Raw genomic sequence first — 25,339 nt, 5'->3', positions numbered from 1 at the left:
TTATCTAATATTGATTTAATTTTGGTAGGTGATATTTATCTGGAAAGTTGTCCATTTCCTTTAAGTTTTCAAATTTTGTGGAGTACAGGTTTTTGAAATAGGACCTAATGATTCTCTGGATTTCCTCCATGTTTGTTGTTGTGCCCACCTTTTCATTTCTGATTTTGTTAGTTTGGATGTTCTCTTTCTGCCTTTTGGTTAGTTTGGATAAAGGTTTGTCTATTTTGTTGATTTTCTTGAAGAACCAGCTTTTTTGTCTCATTGATTCTTCGTATTATTTTGTTTGTTTCTATTTTGTTGATTCCAGCTCTCAATTTGATTTATTTCCTGTCATCTAGTTCTTTTGGGTGAGTTTGCTTCTTTTTGTTCTAAAGTTTTCCAATATTCTGTTAATTCACTAGTGTGGGATTTTTCAAGCTTCTTTATGTAGGAATTTAGTGCTATGAACTTTCCTCTTAACACTGCTTTCATTGTGTCACAAAAATTTGGATATGTTGTGTGGTCATTGTCATTGAATTTTAGGAAGTCTTTAATTTCTCCCTTTATTTCTCCCTTGACCCATTGATGCTTTAGGTAAGCATTGTTTAATTTCCATGTGTTTGTGGGCTTTCTGGAATTAGTGTTGCTGATGAATTCTAATTTTAAGCCATGGTGATCTGACAAGACACATGGGGTTATTCCAATTTTTTTGTATCTATTGAAGTTTGTTTTGTTACAGAGTATGTGGTCAATTTTTGAGAAGGTTCCAGGAGGTGCTGAGAATAAGGTATAATCTTTTATGTTTAGATGGAATGTTCTATAGATGTCTGTTAAGACCATTTGAGTCATAACATCTGTTAGCTCCCTTATTTATCTGTTCATTTTCTGTCTGACTGACCTGTCCAGTGGTGAAAATGGAGTGTTGAAGTTTCCCACTATTAGTGTGTGGGGTTTAATGTATGATTTAAGCTTTAGAAGTGTTTCTTTCACATATGAGAGTGACCTTGTATTTAGGGCATAGATGTTCAGTATTGAGATTTCCTCTTGATGGATTTTTCCTGTGACTAATATGAAATATCCTTCTTTGTCTCTTTTGATTGATTTTACTTTGAAGTCTATTTTGTTAGATGTTAGGATAGCTACACCTGCTTGTTTCTTAGGTCCATTTGATTGGTATATTTTTCCCAACCCTCTACTCTGATGCAGTAACTGTTTTTGAGGTTGAAGTGTGTTTCTTTTATGTAGCAGAGGAATGGATTCTATTTTTGTATCCAGAATGTTAGCCTGTGTCTTTTTATAGGTGAGTTGGGTCCATTTATATTAAGGGATATTAATGACCAGTGGTTGCTATTTCCTGTTAATTTAGTTTTTGGTTTGGGTGATGCTATTTTGTGTGTTTTTCCCTTCTTTGGGATTTGTTGTTATGAGACGATCAATTATCTGTGTTTTTGTTCTTCTATGGTGATTGTAAGTTTTGCTGGGTATAGTAGTCTGGGCTGGCATCCATGGTCTCCTAATGTCTGCATAACACTTGACCAGGACCTTCTGGTTTTCATTGTCTCCATTGAGGAATCAGGTATAATTCTGATAGGTCTGCCTTTATATATTACTTGGCCTTTATCCTTTGGAGTTCTTAATATTCTTTCTTTATTGTATATGTTTAGTGTTTTGATTATTATGTGGTGAGGAGACCTTTTTTTATTTTTATTAAAAATTTCCACTTCTTCCCCTCCTCCTGTTTCCCTCCCCTCCCCCGCCCTCCTCCCCCTCTCTCTCCAGTCCAAAGAGCAATCAGGGTTCCCTGCCCTGTGGGAAGTCCAAGGCCCTCCCACCTCCATCCAGGTCTAGGAAGGTGAGCATCCAAACAGACTAGGCTCCCACAAAGCCAGTACATGCAATAGAATCAAAACCCAGTGCCATTGTCCTTGGCTTCTTAGTCAGCCCTCATTGACCACCACGTTCAGAGAGTCCGGTTTGATCACATGTCCCATCAGTCCCAGTCCAGCTGGTCTTGGTGAGCTCCCATTAGATCAGCCCTACTGTCTCAGTGGGTGGGTGCACCCCTCACGGTCCTGACTTCCTTGCTCATGTTCTCCCTCCTTCTGCTCCTCATTTGGACCTTGGGAGCTCAGTCCAGTGCTCCAGTGTGGGTCTCTGTCTCTATCTCCATCCATCACCAAATGAAGGTTCTATGGTGACATGCAAGATATTCATCAGTGTGGCTATAGAGACCTTTTTTTTTATCCAGTCTATTTGCTGTTCTGTAAGCTTCCTGTATCTTCATAGGCATATCTTTCTTTAGGTTGGGAAAGTTTTCTTCTATGATTTTGTTAAGTGTATTTTCTTATTTTGAGTGAACTTCTCCTTCTTCTATCCCTATTATTCTTATGTTTGGTCTTTTCATGGTGTCCCATATTTCCTGGATATTTTGTGTTAAGCTTTTGTTAGATTTAATGTTTTCTTTGACTGATGAGTCTATTTCCTCTATTGTATCTTCAGTGCTGGAGATTCTCTTTCATCTTTTGTTTTCTGCTGTTTATGCTTGCATTGTGGTTCCTGATCATTTTCTCATGATTTCTGTTTCTATAACCCCCTTGATTTGTGTTTTCTTTATTGTCTCTGTTTTGGTTTTTAATTCTTGAATAGTTTCTTTCATTGATTTGATTGCTTTTTCTTGGTTTCCTTTAAGGGATTTGTTGATGTCTTCCAATTTTTTGTTTGTCTTTTCCTTCATTTTGGGGATTTTTCATTTCCTCTTAAAGGTCCTCAAACATTCTCCTAAAATTATTTTGTAGGTCATTTTCTTCTGCTTCATCTATATTTGGTTGTTTCAAGTCTTGCTGTTGTAGAGTTACTCGTTTTTACTGATGTTGTGTTGCTCTTTGTGGTGCTGCATTTGTTTTTACCTTGTCTACCCATCTTTTCCTCTGATTGGTGTAGTTGAGGCTGTCTGTGACTCTGGTGATCAATTTTCCAGGTTCCAATGGATCCAAGGCTCAGATGGTTGCTCCTTGTGGTGCAGTCAGTGCCATGATTCTAGTCACCCCATTGGTCACTCCATGTTCCTGGAGGTCATTCAGCACTCACGGGGTTTGCTCTGCTCATGTGGAGTTCACTGTCTCATTCCTGCTCTGGCCTAGGTCTCTGGCTCCAGCCTATTCCCTCAGTGGTTTCTCCCCTGTACCTGCTACTGCGGAGTTCACTATCTCAGGCCTGCTCTGTTATGAACTAGTTTTTTTTTTTTTTAATTAAACCAGAAGCAAACATGGTGCAGCTGCCAAGCTGATACGCTCTCTCCCAGCAACGGAGCCCAAGGAGCAGCACATGAGAGAGATTGCAATTTCTTCACGAAGAGTTGAACTGGAAACCTTTCTGTTTTCTTTTATTAAGGTTGGTTTTAGATTGTATATTTATGTCCCCAGTCCATTTGTGCTTAGTCTCTGTGTAAGGAGTCGGGTATAGTTCAGGTTCATTTTAGGCGGTACAAATGTGCAGCAGTCCCAACAACATTCGTTCAAAAGACTATCCTTTCTCTGAAGAAATACCTTTTCTTCAGGGTCAAAAGTCAGTTGAACAGCAGTGCACAGTGGCACACACTTGTAATGCCAGCACCTGGGAGGTTGAGCCCAGAGGATCTAGCCTTCAAGGTGAGCCTGGGCTATATAGCAAGTACAGGAGAAGTCAGGCCTAGAAAGGAAGACCAGGCCATAAGAAGACAGGAACAATAAAACTAATTGATTGACCACATTCATTTCGAGGGTCTATTCCTTAGACATTTTAAAACATTTTGTTTGTAACTACAAATCCTGTTGGGATTTGGGTTAGAACTCACTAATGCTTTAGATAGCATTGGGAGATCCGAAATATTGATGCCACAGATTCCTCTCACCTGTGAATGGCCCTCTTCGTTTATTTAGAACTTCTTTGATTTCTGTAGTTTATGGCTCTAGTTGTCACCATGTGGGTCCTTCAGATTTAGAGCAAACTATTGCATTTTGGAAAAAGTAGACTGTGCTGCCTTTTAAAACTGACATTTGAAAGCTCGCCACTGTGTGCAAGCGGCCTAGAACTCATGACCCTCCTGCTTCAACCTCCTAATTAACCATAACTCTGGGTGTGAGCCACCACATCTTATAGCCTACTTCACATTTGGCTCAGCCCTCACAATGAGTGTATCTCAGAGCTTGAACAAGAAAATCGTTCTGGCGTCCAGACCTGTAGAAACTAGCTGAATACACAGACAAACTCTGGGTGTTGTCCTCTACCAGGCCAGGCACAGTCACCAAGAAACAGCTAGGGACAAAAAGAGGGATTCAGTATTGAAGCCATTCTTACTGCCTTCAGAAACTATGTGAACTTGTTATCTTAAAGAATTCACCAGTGGGAATCGTAATCAACATTTTATATTAAAAGAGTTCATGCCAAACCCAGGGGCTAAAAACAGCTTGTTGAAAATGTGTTCCAAATCCATAATTCTTAAGAGGAAAAGTGTCTTCCAGGAAATATGGGAGAGACATAAGCTGAGTCTCTCCGCCCGCCCCATCCGAAACAGGAATAATACACTCTGCCAAGGTTTGAGAAGTAAATATGCACAGTAAAACCAGGGCAGTCACAATTTCATTGAATGGATTCTTAACAGCAAACTACATACAATGAAATGGAGACCAAAGCATGGAAAGAGGGTATGAGATTTCACATACATGTGATCTCATCTTAGGCAAGACACAGCCATGGACAGGGAGGGAGAGGGGGCAGCCTTTTCTTCAGTGCTTCCATTGGGTTGGTGAGCTTCACCATATGAGCAATTCACTGCTATTCACAGCCTGAAGATAAAGCAAGTTTGAAGGGTGCTTTTTCAGCCCATTTTTAAAACGAAACCAAATCTTCCTATGAAGCATATAATAGGCATAAAAGCATGTGGAGGATTGGCCCAGCTGCATGCTGACATCATATCATGAGACAGAACGCCATCATAGCCACCTTTCACTAAAGAAGCTTTTTAACAGTGTGTTGATTTTGCCTTTTCCCCTTATATTTTGTACTTCATGTACACACACACACACACACACACACACACACACACACACACACAGTGATATCTGTTGGGCATATCAGTTTTATTTTCCCCTATCTGGATCTAACCAGAGAGGGAGCCCAGGAGATAAGGAGCAGAGACGCATCACGACAGAGCACGGCTGACTGAACTAGAAGAAATAAGATCAGACCTTAAACAAACGGCCCAGGAGCCACAGCATCTCACAATGTCCTGAGAACCAAATAGGGTTCATATGAGAAGCCTGGGGTGTTCACTCTACTCCCCTCCACATCACCACAGAACATCTCAGAGGCTGAAATGAAGGCAATCCTGTGGTTCTGTGCTTTAGACATAGCTAAAGTGGGCTGGGTGGATTCCTGCTGCCCAACACCCCTGTTCCCCAACCACTCCCTGGGCAGACTGAATGACGACATGAGGAAAGAAGCAGGCCAGGGAATAGTCATTGTACTCCCTGGGGCAGACAGCGGGTCTAGGAGGAACTTCCCAGCTCAACAATAAGAAGAAAACCAAGTGAAACTCATGCACGATATGTTGAAAACATTAATGCAGAACACACATTTTAAAATTCTTCCTGACAATTAGAGTTTTAGAGGTGAAGGTGTCCCGGGTGACCCAACGATCTAAAGAAAACAAACAGAGAAAAGAGCAGCAATGGAGGGTAAGGATATAATGGCCAAGGTCACCGAGATGGAAGCTATCACCGCCAACACCACCAGACATCAGAGTCAACACATAACAATTTTCTCAATGAGAAAAGTACAAAACATTACACTTAAATGTAAGGCAGAACTTTTCAGTATGAAAGCAAAGTTAGATAATATTCACATCTTTCACAGAAGTGAACAGAATGGTATCAATGAAACAAACTCTGGCTCTACTGTGCACCTGAAAACAATATCTATAAATGTGAAAGGAAAGATATCACAAAGGAAAACAAACCAGACCAATTCCACATTTCTCCTTAGCAACACCCCATAAAAAGTCAATGAAACCAAGTTTGAGATGCTTCCATTCATATGTGAAGGCAAAAGAAAGTCTGGTTCTTGTGTTCCAGAACTCAGGAAATACAACCATCATGATTCATTTCTAAAATATACCGTTGAAGATGAAAGCTAGTAATAAAGAACTCTCGGAAAACTTTTAGCATGGAAAAGCTGAAGATAAATTCAGTGTCTCTTAAACATAAAATATATACATAGGAAGCGTAAGAACACACTACTACAGCTAAAATTTTTGAAGTTAAATAACAGAAAGAGAGAGCTTATGGTATCAGACACAGAGAAAAATAACTGGATATGCCAACGCGAAGACAAATGAGATGGAGAAAGGAGAAGTGTAGGGTTAGGAAAATTGACCCCAAATTCTCTTCTATGGTGTTACATGGAAAATCAAGCTTAACCATGATTTCAGTTACAATCTAAACAGAGCTACTGAGACAATGGGTAAAACAAACAGGGATGATGGTGATTAACTTATATTATCAATTGAATGGATTAAGAAATACCCAGAATATTAGTATGGCCTTGGCTACAGGAGACCTCATCCTAAAAAAACAGCCATGTTTTTAACAAAGAGCCAAAAAATACACACTGGAGAAAAGACAGCATTTTCAGCAAAAGGCACTGGTCATGATAGATCCTTATCTCTTACCCTGCAAAAACCTTAACTCCGAAAGGATAGAGGACCTCAACAGAAGATCTGATCCTAGTAGAGGAGAAAGGCAGGCAAACGCTTGAATTTATAGGCACAGGTAATGACTTTGAGAAGAACCTCTGTAGCACAGGAACTAAGACCTACATCCACAAAAGGTCCACACGAAACTAAAGGGAAGCATCATTCAAGTAAAGAGGCAGCCTAAGGAACAGATACAAGCTATATATCTGACAGAGGGCTAGTGGCTACACTATATGAAGAACTAGACCTCAAGCAAGCAAACAATTCAGTTAAAAAACACACCAGGGAACAAAACAGAGTTCACAAAACATCAACTATGAATGGCTGAGAAACCTCTTGAAAGATCCAGACCCTTAGCCATGAGGGAAATGCAAGTTAAAACTTTGAGACTTCATCTTACCCGTTGAGAATGGCCAAGATCCAAACCGTAAATGACAAGCAGTGAGGGTGTAGACGCGGGGAAAGGAGAACGCTAGTTCATTGCTGGGGGTGCAAAATGATGCCGCCATAGTGGAAATTAGTGTGGCGGTTTCTCAAAGGGTTAGAAATAGGTCTACCACATCATCCAGCTTCAGCACTCTTAGGTATATACCCAAAGGACTCTGTATCTTACTACAAAGACACTTCCTGACCCATGTTCTGTCATGTTCTACCCATACTAGCCAAGAAACAGGGATAGCCTAGATGTTCGTCAGCTGGTGAATAGATAACAAAAATCTGATACATTTCTAATACAATGTAATAAAATTCAGCTGTTAAGAAAATTTGAAATTTGCAAGTTGGTAAATAGAACTGGAAACATTCATCTGAGTGAGTGATGCAGATGCAAAAAGAGAAACATCCAATGTTTTCTCTCATATACAGACGTTAGCTTTGGAATGTTTATTAGTACATTTCATTTGGAATGCCCAGAGAAGTTAGAAAACTTGTAAAGGGCCATGGGGACATAAGGATCTTTCAAGGAAGGGCAGACAGAATGCAGTGACATTGGAAAATGTCAGGGGAAAATGCATGCAGGGGAAAGGGGAACAGGAGAAGTTAATTCGGGTGGGGATGGGAGGATAACACAGAGGACAGACCATGGGGAGGGCTAACTAACAATAGAGGTCTTCTGAAATATGCATATGGAGTCAGGCGGTGGTGGTGCGTGTCTTTAATCCCAACACTCAGGAGGCAGAGACAGGTGGATCTTTGAGCTAGCTAGCTAGCCTGGTCTAAGTAAGAGAGAATTACAAGATAGCTAGGACTACACAGAGAAGCCCTGTCTTAATAAACAAAAAAAAATGAAAGGAAGGAAGGAAGGAAGGAAGGAAGGAAGGAAGGAAGGAAGGAAGGAAGGAAGGAAGGAAGGAAGGAGGGAAGGAATAAGGGAGGGAGGGGAAAGAGAAAGAAAGCATAAAAGCAAAGAAGAGGTGGAGAGGTAAAGAGAAAGGGAGTCTATGTGGATGTTAGTGGCCCATGGTGCCACCAAAGACCACATGAATGCCTGGGGTCTAGGCCACAATCTTTGGCCATATTGGTGTCTGAAGGCTGTGCCAGTATGAGGACATGCTGATCTGCCATGTGTGCCTAAGCTGCTGCTGAGGGCCATGTCTGGGTCCATGAACCTGCAGAAGGCAGGGTCTGAGTTGATGTCCATGGCTCTTTTACCACCGAGGTCTGTGCCGATGGCCCGTGGTCTGGCCAGCCACCAGAGACCATGTTGGTACTCGAGGATCTTACTGTCACCAGGGTCATACTGATGCGGGTGGCCTGTGCCACCGGGACTATGGTAATGCCTGGGCTCTTCCTGCTGCGAGGGCCATGTCTAGGTCCATATTCCTGCTGCAGCAGGGGTCTGTGTTGAGGCCTGTGTTACCACAGGGGGTCATAGAAACTGTCTGTTGAAATCAAAGGGCCATGCTGAGCCGGGCCCGTCCCCCACTAGACCAGGGATAGCAGCCCCTGCTCCTCGCTGGACACTGCAGCTGGCCCCCGTAACCAGGAGAGCTGACCCTAATGGCATGGGCCCAGGAAAGTTGGCTCTGCCCCTCGCTGGAGGGGGGTTGTCCTAGTGGCTCTGACCCACATCCTGAGCTTTGGGTTTGCCCACCTTAACATCAACCCCATCCCATCTATGACCCACTGGAGCAAGCGAAGGAACTGGTCCTGCGGAACAATAGCTGAAAGATCTCTATGGCTCCAACTCGGGCAACAACATGATATTTGAGAGGAGTTTCAGTGAGGGTCCAGTATCGATGGCTATTCAGTGCTAGGGATCTTGTGCCAGACCAATAACTCTTTGCGATGAACAGCTTGGGGGGGGGATGATAGGACATAAGGATTCTGGGTGACACATAGCATTTCCTGATGATGCTAGCATGAACCAGGAGGTGTTGGAGGAACAGAGGAGAGAGGTGGGGTTTTTTGGTATGCATATTGTTTTGTTTTTAATTTTTTGAGAGGAGTCTTTGGGGTAGATGTTGCATGGGTGAGGGGAGGATTTGGAGGAACTATGAAGGACTGAGCAGGATTGGGGTGCATGATGTGAAGTTACCAAAGGATCAATGAAGAACTGTTACTAAAAAGAAAGAGGGAAAAGGCCATAGAGAAATCTACTGTTGCAGAGAACTCCTAAAGTATACACATATGCACATATAAAAGTTTAAAGAATTTAAGTGGAGTTGCCCTATAAGAGGGGACAATAATCCAAGTATACATTACATGATAGATAACAAATAAAACATTCCAGTGTTCAGAATGGTTACCTTTTTTGAGTTGTTGGCCAGTGGGGTCTCACAGAGCTATCTTAAGGACTTTTTTTCTGTTACTATGAAAAACACCGTTACCAAAAAGCAACTTAGGAAGGAAAGGTTTATTTTTTTTTCTCTTACATTTCCAGCTAACGGTCCATCATTAAAGAAATCAAGACAGGAACTGAAGCACATGTCACAGAGGGGTGCTGCTTATTGGCTTGTCCCTCATGGCTTGCTCAGCCACGTTCTTACAGCACTGAGGCCCAACAGCTCAGGGATGGCACTACCCACAGTGAGGTGGGCCCTGACACAGCAATCATCAGTGAAGAAAATGCACCATGGGCTTGCCCACACAAGCCAGTCTCTGGGAACATTTTCTCAATGGAAGTTCTCTCTTCTGAAATGACTCTAGCTTGTGTCACGCAGACATGCAACTAGCCAGCACAGTGCCTAACGTGATAGCTCCTGCCATTACTCTTCAGAACTCGATGGGAAGACCTCACTAAAGACACCTCATAGCTGAGTTACAAAACACAGAGGAGAGCAGTTACTGACCTAGACGTTTCAGCCCTACTAGCTAGCTTTCGTGGTGCAGAAAGGTGCCAAATCCCCGTAGTTGCCAGATGTGAGAACTTAGAGATCAATTTAAAAGCAAGGCGTGATGGCGTGGGACAGGACTTCCATTATCCCGACATTCTGAGGCTCTAAGTCCGCCTGCTAGAGTGCTGTGTATGCGTTTCAGGGTGGCAGTGGGATAAGGAAACTTATAATTTAAAAATAAAAGCACACTTGCCTTGATGTGTTCCATTATGATTCGCTTTTATAACTACTCAATAAAAACTTACATCCTTTAACATAAAGAAAAAATGGAAAGGGGCAGCAATGTGGCTCAGTAGGTGCTTGTTACTACCCTGACAGTTTAATCTGACCTCCATTGCATGCCAGAGCTAAGACAGACAGACAGACAGACACACACACACACACACACAACATAATAAAAACCTTTCAAAAGACATGAAGATTTGTTATTGTCACCAGCACCTTTATGCCAATGGTATCTACTCTATTCCTTCCCCCGAGTATTACACAGAAAGCATCTGGATAGTGACTCTGACTCATCATTTAAAGGCCTTCAGTGTTCAGGAAAATTCTAACTTTATTAAACTTATATTATGGTGATGGGAAAATACTTCTTACTTCCTAGTATCGAATAAAAATTTGATTCCTGTTTATTTACAACCTTCAACTTTCAGGTGCTACTGAATTTAAAGACAGAATATGTAAGATATTCTAAGATTCAGGACATGAACTTTGACACACTCAGATGAAGTAATTCTAGAAGGCTGAATCTTAGACGAACTCCTCATGGCATGAACTGCTTTCCTGAAACTCGCTGCCTCGCTTGTCCTGGTGCAGAGCTGCTGCCAAGCTCATAGACCCTTCTAGAAAGCACAGCAGCTGCTGCAGGTAGAGCTGCCTAGATGAATAGCTGAGAGAGCAAAGGCTACAGTCTAGCCAGACACATGAGTGGGAACAACCTTTCGGGTCTTCTACTGTAGGTCGGTATCTTGGGACAGGAGGGAATAAAGCCAGCCCTTAAATATGCTACATAAATGCTCTACTACTACCATAGCTTCAGTTGACCACGCAAGTTTACCTTCTCCAATAGGCAAAGGGCACTGGATGATAACATCTGCAGTGAGACACACACTCAGAAGGAAGGCAGTAAGTGTGACTTAAGAGAGAATGAAGACAGAGGGGGAAAAGAGAATGTAAAGCCAATGGGAGACAAAGCAAAACACAGGGAAGGCCTGGGGAGACGGCTCAGCTGGTCAGCATCGAATCGGAGTTTGGACCTGCAGAACACACATGAAATCCAACCATGGCACTCTAGATCCAGTCCTTCACATGCATGGGCATGTCTGCAGCACATACATTGTGCATGTCTGCAGTACCTATACCCGCCCACAGAACAACCACAGTGCATGGATGCACCATACATATGTGCACATCTGTAGCACACACATGTGCCCATACCACCCAGAGTAATCACTGTGCAGTCTGTAGCACACACACGTGCCCATACCACCCACTGAGAAACTGACAGCGTTGCCACGTTGTATTATCATAAACAGGGAAATTGTAAAAAGCAGAAGGGATTACAAGTTTGTTTCCCATGGGCTGACAAGAAGTAGAGCTAGGCTCTAAGCAGAAAAGGACTCCATTTCTCTCTTGTCCCATAAGCCCAGACAAAGCTGCTGCTTTTGTTTTCCATTTCAATGAATCCTCTAGTGTCTGTCTGTTCTTGCAACTCAAACAAATCTATCATTATTAACTAAGTTTGACATTATTCACTTATACACGGATCAATGAGTTTATAACAAATTACCACCAAAGGGACCGTTTGGGTTTAACAAGGTCTGAACTACAGTTAGACATTTATATAACAGTTTGCATAGCTGGTCTCAGATTGTCTGAATGTAATCATGTGTCTTACAATTGACTCCCTGCACTCACCTGTCGTTTATAAGTATGTTTTCAGGATTTGAATCAGACACCTTGAAGTCTGTGGGTACTTACTTTTACAGACAAGTCATCAATTTCAAATTGTTCCTTCCAGTTAAAGTTTGTAACCGACACTGGAGCAATTGATTGTTCTAGAAGAATCTAACATTACAGTGCAGGTTAACTCATTGCTGATTGGCAATCATTTATACATAAGGGGTTTGCCTATTGATTACAAAGGGTGAGTTAATCCCTGCCCCCCAGCGACTCTGAGTCCACAGTGTGTGTACTTCTAGTGAAGGGAGACTTACTGATCTTGAGTTAGGCTTAGGAATATTCTCCCCATCTTTCCTGACAATATCATACACTGATTGGAAGCTATTAATATTGAGAATATAAAGGACCAGACAATTTATGAATGACTTGAAACAGCACATATGCTCACAGAGAATGAACTTTTAAGTATTTGCTTTCACCTAATATTCTGCTTAAGAGTTCCCGACTTTGAAGGAATGAAAGGGAGTGACTCACAGAAGCCAGTGCTAGTGAGAGCTGAGGGTGGGAAGACAGTAGGGTCACACTCAGCCGGGACTCTTAGTCTGCAGAGGGATCATTTGAACAGTTGAAGAATAAAGGGTTGTCTCTGTAGTTTCTGCTCAGCTTTGCTGTGAAACTAAAATGCTCTGAAAAATAAAGTTCAACGGGGCTGGTGACATAGCTCAGCAGTTAGGATGCTGCTCCTGCAGAGGACCGGGATTCAGTTCCCAGGACCCACGTATTGGCTCGTAACCACCAGAACTCTGGTCCAAAGGCTCTGAACCCTCTCCTGACCCTTTGGGCGTCAGGCACATATGTGTTGCACAGACATACAGGCAGGCAGGCAAAACGCTCATAGATATGAAAGAAATAAACCTAACAAGAACAGAACAAAGAATTTAGATGGATACAAACCTTATACCGTATGGAAAAGCCAACACTATGAAATCCTTCGAAGATAACTACAGCAGAAAATGTAGATGACTTTGAGCACAGAAATAACTTTTCTGATCTATCAAAGGCAGGACCCGTGAAATAATCAGTGCTAGACTTTATTAAAATTAATTCCTGCTCCTAGGCTCTGTCAAGAGAATGAAAAATAAGCCTCAGACGGGAAGGAAGTGTTTGCAAGAAGCATGTGTGATAAAGGACTGTGTGGTGGTTTGAAAAAGAATGACCCATACATTTGAATGCTTAAACACCATAAAGTGGCACTACTTGGCAGGGATTAGGAGGTGAGGACTTGCTGGAAGAAGTATGCCACTGTAGGTGGGCTTTGAGGTTCAAAAGCCCACGCCAGACCCAGTATCTCTTCTTGCTACCTGCAGATCCAGATAGAGCTCTCAGCTACTTCTCCAGCGTCACATCTGCCTGTGTGCTTCCATACTCCCTGCCATGATGACAATGGACTAAACCTCTGAAACAGTAAGCAAGTCCCCATTAAATAGAGTTATATAGAGTTATAGAGTTTACAGAGTGTCCATGGTCATGGTGTCTCTTCACAGAAATAGAAAGCTAAGATTGTTAGCTAAGATACATAAGGAATGCCTAAACTCAACAACACAATAATAATCATAGACAGAAGAAAAGATGCTCCCCATCGTATGTCATCAGGAAAGACAATTTAACATGTCATAGGCATACATTATTGAATGGCTGAGTCTGGAACACTTAGATGTTTAATGCTATCAAGGACGGGAATTCTCATTTTTGCTGGTGCCCATGCAAAGTGGCTCAGCTGTCTTTGAGGATGGGTTAGCCATTTCATGCATAACTAAATATAACCTTACCACACAATCCAGATATCTGACCCCTAGTATTCACCCAGTAGAATTTAGAAGTTGCGTCTACACAATAACCTACATATGGATGTTTCTAACACCATTAGTCATTGTTTTCAAAGCCTAGAGGCAGCCAAGATGTCCTCCAGGAGCTGAATAAACCGAGCTAGACAATGGAACACTACTCAACACCAGAAGAAATGGGTTGTCAAACCAAAAAAGAATAGAAAAATCTTGTATTTTTTATTGGCATATATTTATAGGGCAAGGATGGACCTTAAATGCACATTACTAAGAGAAAAAGGCCAGTCTGAAAATGCTACATTTTCTGATTCTAACTATGTGGCATTTTGGAAATGGCAAACTACAAAGACAACAAAAGATCAGAGGTTTCCAGGTGTTTGAGGAGAGGGAGAGCGGGCAGTTAGGTAGACTGCGGACCTTTAGGGCTGTTAAACTGTTTTGCATGAGACTATGTGGGAAGATGTTATTGCCAACACCAGTGCTGGGAGGGGAACCAGACTCAAGAAGAGGAGGCTGTGGAGCAGGGAAGATACAAACACTTGGCTTCTCTATTCGGTTTCCCCTAAATTTGAAACTGTCCTAAGAAATAACCTATTAAAAATGATATTTCTTGGGTTCCACACAAGACCTGCTCAGGCAGAATCTTGGGGAGGGCTGGGGAAGCGACATGCACACGTTTCCTTGCAGAATAGATCATGGACTGTGAAGGAGGAAATGAGAAAAGCAAAGGAGAGAGAAAGTGAAAAGGTGGTAAAGAGACAGATGCTGTCTCCCAATCTCACACACTCAGATTCAGAGTCAGGGTGGGGTGAGACTGCATTAGATCTTCTTCGGCTAACTCCCACGGAAGGCAGAAGTCATCCTACACCCCCACGGGCTTCATGAAGTAGGACGCAGAAAAGAGATGAGAATGGCGCACAGTACTTCAGATACTCTCCGGAAACATTCTAGAAGATGGGCAGAGGGAATGTGTGAGCCCAAAGAGGGAGAAGGCCTGTCAAATGCCATCTTCTGGATATGACGTGGTGACCGAAACCATGAGTTCACAGCAGTTACACTCACTTGCACAAGACTGGCCCTGTCAACTGTCAGTCATGGGTGGGGTAAGGGCTCTTAGGGCCCTACCTCTCCCCATTATCACCTACTGACCGACGCTGAGAGAGATGGAGCCATTGTCTCTGGCTGTGTGGTTACAGATATACCCATCAAGCTCCAATGCAGTCCCGTGATCACAGAGAAGATGCTGGTTAACTCAGTGGTCACTGATCAGTGCCTCGCTCAACCTTCAGCAGAAAAGTGTCTTCTTGTAGTAGATGGGGACGCACACAGACACCCATGATGAGACAGTGTGCAGAGAGTGAGAAACCTTGGCGCATTCAATCCCTAACGGAATGTCTTCATCAAACTCCTTCCCTCATGGCTCAGGGAGCTACCTGGCAGAAGAGGCAGAGAGAGACAGAGGTGATGGATGATGTCAAGGAAACAGTCTTCCAGACATAACAAGACTGAGACACACTGAGGGGCAGCAAACTAAGACCTGTACAGGTTCAAGCCAGACAGGGAGAGGATATACTAACCACCCTTCGGGGCAGGCCTCATGCCCAGAAGTTATTAGCCAACACAGAACAAACCCGGGAATTTTGTAGACTCTTTCATTTTGCTTTGTTTGGGCTTTTAGGGAGTACCGGGGTAAGGTCCTTACTTTTGCTTGTTTATCATGATTTCCATTTATTATATGTGCTTCTTGTTATTTGGTTGTGTTTGTTTAAGAGAGAGGAAAAAAAAGTTGTAGAGGTTGGGAAGATCTGGAAAGAATGGGGAGGGAAAGTGATCAAAATATAAGAGAAGGTGAGGGAGAGAAATCAGAATTCATAATATACACACATGTAATTGTCTAGGAGCAAATCATTAATAAAAAAATCTTGTAAATGTAAAAGGAAGGAGGAGGGGGAAAGAGAGAGATAGAGAGATGGAGAGGGAGAGGGAGGGAGGGAGGGAGAGAGAGAGAGTTGAATGAAATCACCAAGGGCAGTGAAGAGGAGCTAAGCATTTGAATAAAGGACAAAAGAAGCAGAGAACAGAATTCCTTCTCCCAAGCTGAACTATTTCTGCCTGACGACAGCTTTGTTAAGTGTCTCATGACATCAAGTAGGTGCATGTTCTTCATCATGATTTCATGGAAACGGGGCAGATGACAAGTTATCTTTGGGATTTAGTTTTATAGATGGATTAAGTGGCAGAGCCCAGCAGCAAAGAGCACACATTTTTCTAAGCACACAATCCTATCCAGAAGAGGCGAAAACAACCGGCAGCCTTTTGTAAGGAACCTGAGTCCACCTAGTGAGAGAAAAATGGATTTTTAAAGATGGCATTTGAAACTGGTCATGCCAATGACTGTGGCACAAATCACTGGCCATATCTGGGGTAACTTTACAATCTGCTTGCAATTCAGAGTTACAGAGGTGTTTAGTAAACGTGCCAGCCAAGCCACTGGAGGCCAGGCTGTCCCAGGCAAGCCAGAGGGCTCATCTCCCTGACAAAGTCCTGTCTGTACCACTTTCCCGGGTCAGCAAAGCCCGCAGTCCTCACACGCATGAGCAACAACGTTCTGTGGAAGAACCACAGAGGGTGCTAATACACTCTGGCTCCCGGCGAGAAGCACTAAGGAGCATTTTTATAATTCACAGCACAGCAGTAATTACAATTGATCTTGGGAGTCATCAAAGATCAGCATTAATTGGCAGGCCATATTGGAGTCAATCTAGATTTCTCAGGAATTCACACTTAGGCACTGGTTCACCAGCCCATGACACCCCCTCCGCAAGTTCCAACTTGGTGAACTGTCAGATGAAAAAACCTTTTTTTATTTTAAAACATTATCTTATTTTAAAACATACATCACTTCTGTAAGGATCTCATGTCATCCGTGAGCTGCTACCTTGATGACAAGGAAAAGTCTTCTTAGTTAGTTTCTGAACCAAAACATTCTTACTTATATTATTTTCTATTTTCATGATATTTATTGGGATCTACAGTATACCGCGTTGTCTTCTTAAGTCTTAAAGCAGAGAGGAACAAATTATTCTAAATGTAAAAGTCACTTGTAATCATTGAGACCATTGAACCATTGGTTCATAGACCAGGGGATTCTGAAACAAACCACGCTTTGTCACATACAAAGCTGCTCCTATAAATAACTATTTCAACAGCCAGAATGGAATAATCCAAACACAGAGCATGCACTGAATGGTTAAATAAAACCTGGGTTTGGAATAGAAGGCTAAACGCTCCACCAGTGAGAAGGAATGACTTCCTGGTACATGCCATGGCATGAATGAAGTCTGAAAACAGCAGGCTGAGCCAAAGAAAACAGGCACACGAGACCACATGTTACACAGGCCATTTAGACGATGTACCCAGAAGAGGCAAATCTGCAGAGGCAGAACACGCATGAGGGGTTGTCTTGTGCTGAGGTTCTGGGGAGAATGCAGAATGACTGTCAGTGGGTACAAGGACCCCACTTGGGGTGATGAGAGCACTCTCAAACCGACAACAGTGGAGCTGTACAAGTTTACAGAGAAAGAAACATCCGCTGATCGGCACACTCTAAATGGGTAAAATGGTGCTGTGGACAAATACCACAATTAATAAAGCCATTCAGGCGTACACAGCAACAAACCACATTCTTCATCAGTGTGGGTCACTGTTGTGGCCACTGTAGGTAATAATCTAGAAGAAGGAATTAAAACTATGTCCATCGACTACGGGGAAGAACTTAACTGAGCAGGAATGGTAAATGGGAGGCAGAGAAGAACCCTCATGAAGGATGACATTAGAAACAAAAAGAGCAGGGGACATGAGGAGCCAGATGGTAAGTGCGGGAAAACCCAGGGGCACAGCTGAGTGTCCATCCCTCGACACTTGCAGGGAGGTAGGGTGGCTGTGAACCCAAAAAACCTCCAGGTTCAGCTCTAAGATAACACATGCCATCCTAGCTAACAAAGCAGTCAGAACAAAGAGGTCAGCTCCCAAGGGTGTTCCACAGTTGAAAATAAAAACTGCTGGGTGTGGCAGCACACGTCTTTAAATCCTAGAGCTCTGGAGGCAGAGGCAGGTGGGTCTCTGTCAATTCACGGTCAGCCTCATCTACATAGTGAGTTCCATGCCAGTCAGAGCTACATAGTGCAACCCCACTGGTATCTGGAAATTAAAATTCAATGAGTCACACCACAACTCTGAGGAAGCATTCACTACACAGTTTTTATTTAAATGACTGATACAATGATTTTATACAACTTTTAAGCTGTTTAAAATTATGACAACATTTAGCTCTTCAAATTTCATATGGCTTTTCCCTTCTTGTGCTCTGGCTTCTAGAAGCTTCATGGTTCTACTTCTCATGAAAATGTTTATGTCAATGGTGAACAAACAGAGGCATTATAAAATTCTGTAGTTCTCATAAAAGCAGATTCCTATCAGACTAGCCTGTTGCCAGTTGTCTGAAATCGAAACTCCTTAGCCTTGTGACCGCAGCCCTGGGGCCGCCATTTTAGGCTTCACCGACAAGTGTCTGGTTTCACATGAAACTTACTGTCTAGGAAATTTCTAATTGCCAGGTGAAGTTTTCACATCTGAAGTGTTTGTTCTTCTGAAGGCAGGAAGATGAGCGCCTGAAAGGCTCTCCCTTCCGAGGAAGAACTCTGTCTCAGCAGGAAGACCGTGCTCATCACGTGTGTTCACGTCACAAAGACAGGCTGCTACCAGAAGGTTCTCCTGTGTGGTTTGCTCAAAGAAGGTGGTTTTCACGTTAATGTGGGAGAGAAGACTGTATTCCCTCTGCTTCCAGCTCCTCTGTCCACGTGTGTAGGTCCTTTACATCTCGGGCCATCCATAAGTCTGCAAAATACTTAAGTCTTTTCCTGGGGGAAAAAATAAAGTATTAGTTATTTTGGAAATGGGATTTGTGGAGGAGGATGCCTCACAGGAGCAATGGAGAGGTACTCGGCGGGGACAGAAAGGGCTCTGTGGACAGGAAGCTGTGACAGTGCGTCCCTCTCCTGGGCGACAGCTGCATCAAAGATCCAGGCTATTGATTCCCATGAATGTCTTCCTGCTGCCCCTCTATAATCCTGCCTGCGGGGAGGGGCCTAGCCTTCTTGACTCTGCCAGAGACTGGTGGGGTCCTTATCTGTGCCCAAAGACAAAATATTCCTAGAAGATGTTTCCAGGATAAAAGTGAAACTGACTTACTAAAATAAAGCCGGTAAACACCAGAGCAAAACGCCAGCCAACCATGAGCAGCACAGCGGCCATGCGGCTCGCAGCTTCAGGTCTGGGAGCTCCGGCTACTGCCCCAGGTCTGATGAGCTTGGTGGCCCTGGAGCAGCTCCTTGCTGAGATCTGGTCCCAGCACACGAGGTTGTCATGAGGATTAGTGTGTCAGTGTGGGTGAGTCAGTGGGCACAGTGCCCAGGAAGCTACAGGTGACTCTACAGAATCCTTTCTGTATGTGGTGAGTATGCGATTAATCCTTAACTGCTGTAGCTTATCCACACCTACCACACGAGAAGCAGTTTGCTTTCTGTTGAGCTGACCAGGAGAACTGATGGGAAAACTCTTAATGGATAGGGAAAGTGCGTACAGTGTCCTGATAAACATCAAAACGGCCATCTTAAAAAAATTTAAGGGGGATAATATATAAACATTTATATATATATGTATATATATATATATCAGTGTTTTGCTGGCATGTATGTTTATGTACCGTGTGTGGTTAAAACCCACAGAGGCCAGAAGAGAGGGTCGGATCCCTTGTGTTGTGACCTGCTATGTGGGTGCTGGGAATCAAACCTGGATCCTCTGAAAGAATGGCCAGTGCTGAGCCACCTCTCTCCAGATCTGAAATATCCCATCTTAATGTAATGTCCGCATTCACCTTATCAAGATATGCAGATTTAAAAATGTCACATATTAGTTGGGAAAACGAATGTCTACAATAATCTGCGAACTTTCTAATTTTCTCACTTTAGCTTTAGAGGCTCCAGTAGTAACAAGTATAAACTAATTTATTGCCAGTTTGTGTGTGTGTCCTTTGAGGCAGCATTTCATTGTGTAGCCCTGGCTAGCCTGGAGCTCACTATGTAGATGAGGCTAGCCTCTAGTTCACAGAGATCCACTGGCCTCCGCCTCTAGCATGCTGGGATTAAATGGGTGCCACCACACCCAGCACAGGCTTTAGAGGGAGAGGATTGTTCTGACTTCTTCCAGGAAAAGATGATCAGATGGCAACAAAGATTACATTCATCTTTGAACTTTGCAGAAGGCTCAAGTTTAGACTCTGAGCTCCCATCTGTAATCTTGTCAGGAAATTTTTTATATTAATTTGTCTCATAACAGAAATAGGCTGAAACTAATTCCATTGCCCTTGCTTCTGGTGTGACGCTGCAGAAGCGATCTAGAAGACACTGGGAACTCCAGTCGGCTCCTAAGGGCTGTAACTTGCAGTTTGCTCACGGGTGCTTTCCTTGTGGTAGCCCCTAGGGAGAGCCTAGGAGGATGCTAAGAGCAGCTCAAGAACTGGCTACACACGAACTAGCTGCCAGGGTGGGCAGTGTTCACATAAAGGGTGGAGGTGAGGGGAGCACAGAGAAGCCAGATTACAGTTGTCACGCACAATCAGAGCTAAGTGACAAGTGGATCGTGTGACTGCATGGCTTTATGCAGTTTGCACTCCTATCCTGACAGAATTCTCCCCACCCCAAGATTAATTTTTACTTTTATTTATGTGCATGGACGTGTGTCTGACTGAGTTTATGGGCACCATGCCTATGAAGGTGCTCACTGAGGCCAGAGCATTGGATCCCCTGGGTCTGCAGTTCCAGGTGGCTGTGAGCACTGCTGGAGGTGCTGGGACTGAACCTGGGTCCCTTAGAGGAACATCAAGGACTCTTCACTGCTGAGCCAGGTCTCCACGCCCCAGTCCTCTCAGAATCCTTTCAGTTCCCTTCATTACATTTGCTGATTCAGGGCATGGGAATGTGCCAAGTGTACATGTGGCGGTCAGAGGACAACTCTGGGAAGGGGGTGTCTCTCTCTCCACCACGTGGGTCCCAGGGATCAAATTCAGGTTGTCAGGACTGGTGGCAAACTCCTTTACCCACAGGGGCATTTTTATCAGTCTGTGACAGAATTAAAGCTGTTTGTCACTGCAGATGCACGGGGAGAGAAGTTCTGTTCAGCCCCCAGTACTGACACTGATCCAGTAACTCTTAAAGATAACTCCAATCCCTCAGCAGCTAAGGGCTTGGCACACACTGAGGCAATTCTTTAGAGAAAGACCAAAAAGAATTGTTTGCCACCTAATGAAGAGCTGACACAACCACCAGCTGAATTCATCTGAGTTCTGCCCAAAGGCACTTTTCCTCTGGCCACAAGGAAAGCCCGCAGAAGAGGGTCCACAGAGGTCCTTCAACCCAAGCTCCAAAGCGGTTCCCATGGTCATTTACACAACCGCCCCCTTCCTTGGACAGCCTGGCACTTCCACTAGGAAGCAAAACAGAGAACAAATGAAGGCCATTCCAACCTTCTCAGATTGACCAAATCTTCCAGCTCTTTCGACTTGTGAGCGGCTTTCCTTAAGATTTCTCTAGGCACCTCTGCTAGCTTCGCCACGTTCAGTCCGTAACTCCTCGCCGCGGTTCCTCTGGTTATCTGATAGAGAAAAGTGACCGAGTCCGGCTCCTGCTCCCTGTCACCTGTGAAATAGAGGAGGAGAAGTGATCAAGACTGCCCTGCAAGGCAAGTCCAGCTGATGACTGAGGATGACAGCGGCCCCCACAGTTGGCCTCTGTTAGAGCTCACAACCTGAACACATCTGTTCTAGTTACTTGCTGCTTGTTTTATTGATTTAGGAAAAAGATAAAGTTTTGAAACCGCTTATGCATTTAGGAGGTTTGACTCGCTTAAGACAGTCTTGAACAATGGGTGATTACAAAATCTGGACTGAACTTCTGCATTAACGGAGAATGGTTCAGGCATATGTGCAGTAGGACATGATGGATCCCATAGTGCAAATAGCAAGGAAACTCTGGCTAGGGGAGCTGTGCCTACTGAAGTGCATGCTCAGGTGCCCTTGGGAAGAGAGGTTTATTTCCACGGGTTAGGAAGGCTGTTGGCCTGAACCTATCACATAGTGTTCATGTCCTGTGTTATTTCCTCCTCCTGAGTGTGGGCTGGACCCGGTGACTCACTTCTAAAAGACGAAACGTGACAATGCAGAGAGCAGACCAGAGGACACTCATCCTCCATCTTGGGCACCTCCCTTTCTTGCTTGCTCTGAGGAAAGCCAGCAGCCATGCTGTGGGCTGCCCTGTGAAAAGGTCCCTAAGTAAACCTGTCGCTCATCAGTAGTCAGTGAAGGACTATGGCTTGTCAGCACCAAGCTGTGGCTACACCTGGAGGCCTGTATACAGCGTGAGAGGGTTTGGGAAGCAGGTTTCCACTGCCTGATGCATGAACTGACTGCCTTCCAGGCAAAGCTCTCAGAAGTGCTCAGCCAAGTTCCCTAGATATCTGACACACAAGAAAGATAGACAACTTTTATTTTAAACTGGTGTATTGTGATGGCAAGCTGCGGAACATTTCTGGAAACTACTGTAAGTTAATAGTGATAATAATAAAGGATATGGAGGCCTGGCCCTCTAACTCCCAGTTGAGGAAATTCCAAGGACCATCCCAGCCTCCAAACTCTGTCCCCCATCCCCACAAATTTGAAGCTTTTCAGAACTGGGCAATCTCAGGTACAGAGCTACATACATTGTATGTAAAACACTGCAGGGTCATGCAGCTTTAGAACAAAAACTCAGTATTGAGTCACACCTGGTCCCATCCGAAATGGCCAGATCTTTGATGTGTGACCCTAGCGCATGCTGTAAATTCACCGAGAGCCTTCGCTCACAGCCTTTTCTTTGTCAAGTGTGTATGCCTTGATAACCAGCTACTGATGATGAAAGCCAAGAGTCTGAACACAGCAGTGGAAGGGGACAATGGAATTCACCTCCTCTAAGAGTTCAGGAGCAGACAAATAATAGCTTTCCTAGGGTGTTTGCTACAAGTAGGAGGTGAGAAGAACGCCGCAATGCAGACGTCTATTAGCAAGCACTAAGAATACCTTCTGCCTCCAAATGTCAGCGGGAGACAAAGAAAGGGGAAGAGTGGTGAGCGAGGACCAAGGAAGACCGGAGTCTGCCAACACCATAGCTTTCCGTTACTCTTTCATGGGCACAAGACGAAGAGGCAAGTGAACAGCAGTAGCCATCAAAAATGCAAACCCTAAGACAAAAAATAGTCCTGGCTCTTTCCAGGCTAATCTAGCTTCCGTGCTGGTCTTTCTTAAGCAAGGCGACATCCATTCATCTGTTTGTACTCCCATCTGTCCAAGCATGTGCTGGCCAGCAATATCTGACAGCCTGGTGTGAAGCACAGCTCCTTTCTTAGAAATGGGCTTGCTGATACGTTTCCCAGGAGTTCTTATTTTTTCCCCTTACATATAATATACAGCAATATGCTGAGCTACATATGATAAATAGATATGTATATGCTATACATAAACAGTAAAGATGGCTGTAACGATGGTTCTGTTTGTCCTTTCATTTTTTAAGACAGGTATTGCCCGGGTCACCACAAACTTTTGGTTCAAGTGATCCTGTACCTCAGCCTCCTCTCTTCGTTGGGCACATTTTCTACAATCCTTTTAAGGCATTCTACAGCTATAAACTATAGTTTAATTGCATACTATATTATACTACCCTGAACCCCGAACACATTATTATCATATGCTAGCACAAACAGTGGTTGAATCTAACACCATGTGCTGTTCTTCACTTTGGCATTATGATTGCTTTCATGCCTTCAAGGTCAAGAACGTGATCACTCTCCACAGCTACCTAGAACTTTCTTTTTGTTGGTAAGCCTGTACTTTCTTGGTAGGCTGTATGCATGTGCGCATGTCTACGTCAGAATATGGAGGCAGGAGGAGGCAGGTGGGAGGAGAGGAATAAAAACAACCCATTGTTTCTATATCCTTACCGCAAAGGTTCTTAGTGAGCTCTTCTCTCACAAGCTACACCCATTTCTTAGGGGGTATTTTGAAAACTAATCACTGTCAGAGTCTATGAATATAATAATCCATGTTTCTACTGTAAAGAAAATTAGAAAAACCTATGGTGAGGTCAAATTTCTCAGGAATGTTGTTAAAGAGATGTGTTCTGATCAAATAATTTCCAACTTCTTTTATAATTGTTTATTTTGCTGTGGGGAATAGTGCAAATGTGGCACAGAGGGCATCAGCTCTGTCCTTTCACAGTGTAGGCTTCAGAGACTGAACGCAGCATCAGACTTGGCAGAGGGACATTTATCAAGTTAGCTCCGCAGGCCCTGATCGAGTCACTTCTGAACTTGCTTTTAAATAGATGTATAGAAGTTTAGAGATGGATCTAATTAGACACTGTCTTCTTATCCCTTGACACAGGGTCTCATGCAGTCCAAGCTGGCCTTGAACTAGACAAGTAGCTAAGGATGACCTTCATGCTCCACCTCCAAAGAACCAGAGGACAGACATGCAATACAATATCCAGTTTTGTCTAAGCTTTTACAGCGGTTTTCCTGGGTGCTGATCCTTTTCTTTGGCTACCACACACTCCTTGAAACACAGGCCTTGAACATTTTGTCTCATTTCGTTGATAGTCATGGTGGCCTACCCAAAATCCACTGCACTTTTAAGAAAACTTTTGTATTAAAAGAATTGATTTCCTGTCCATTTAATCAGGGCAATCTTCTCACACCCAGCTCTAAAAGTGGATCCTGATTAATTTTGAGGCAAAGTTATTTCTGCCATTCTCACTTAGATGCAATTCACTTCTGAAAACGAGATTGGAATCATCCTGAGATGCTAGAAGGCAATTGAAAAAAAAAAGTTGCCCAGCCCCTAAGACATAAGTTACAAGAAGGAGCAGAGACATAGCTCAGCGGCAGAGTGGATGCTCAGAATAAACAAAGCCTGGTTCAAAGCCAACACCAAAGGTAAGATAAACAAACAGTAGAAAAGTCTCCTAGCTGTGAGCTCCTCTTCTAGCACTGGACACTGTCAAGCATCCAGTGTGTGATATCTGGAAGAGCTACAGCCACCTTCCTACTGGCCTATGGATGGAGCCAGCGGGGCAGGAAGAGAGCCAGGAAACTGCTGGAGGAGCTGGGGACTGCATTGAGACGCTACACTGGACAACATTACTGCTGGATCCAGTGATCGAGTACTTTGTTACTGGAAATCAACCACTTAGAAGGGAAAGTCCTAGGGGACCACAAAGGCAGCCTCGGGACAACAGATGTGCAACAGGCCTGGGCAGAAACAAAGAGCTCCAGCAGGAGGGACCCAGTGGGAACAGGTTCCGTTATGTTGGCAATGTTTAGAGAGGCAATTTTCAAAGCTCTCAGAGGGCCAAGGACGATTCAACTACAGACTAAAACCAAATGACAAAATGCAAAACTAAAAA

The 25,339-nt window shown here is 43.6% G+C and overlaps 1 protein-coding gene across 2 annotated transcripts in view; it reads right to left on the bottom strand.

The window, feature by feature from the left end:
• Positions 1-18,031: 18,031 nt before the first annotated feature.
• Positions 18,032-25,339, bottom strand: part of Msh3 (mutS homolog 3) — a 144,269-nt gene continuing 136,961 nt past the window's right edge. For both annotated transcript variants that reach the window (XM_050153768.1, XM_050153769.1), the window contains exons 23-24: positions 21,373-21,544; positions 18,032-18,709 (exon numbers count right to left, since the gene is read on the bottom strand). In XM_050153768.1, the coding sequence (XP_050009725.1) occupies positions 18,598-18,709; positions 21,373-21,544 (284 nt within the window). In that variant the 3' untranslated portion in view covers positions 18,032-18,597. The remainder of the gene's footprint in view (positions 18,710-21,372; positions 21,545-25,339) is intronic.

The sequence above is a fragment of the Alexandromys fortis genome, unplaced genomic scaffold (genome assembly GCF_014885135.2).
Source record: "Alexandromys fortis isolate MF-2015 unplaced genomic scaffold, M_Fortis_MF-2015_v1.1 scaffold_79, whole genome shotgun sequence".
In the NCBI taxonomy this organism is placed as follows: Eukaryota; Metazoa; Chordata; class Mammalia; order Rodentia; family Cricetidae; genus Alexandromys; species Alexandromys fortis.
Note: the sequence above shows the minus strand (reverse complement) of the source record. Positions and strands in the feature narration are given on the sequence as shown.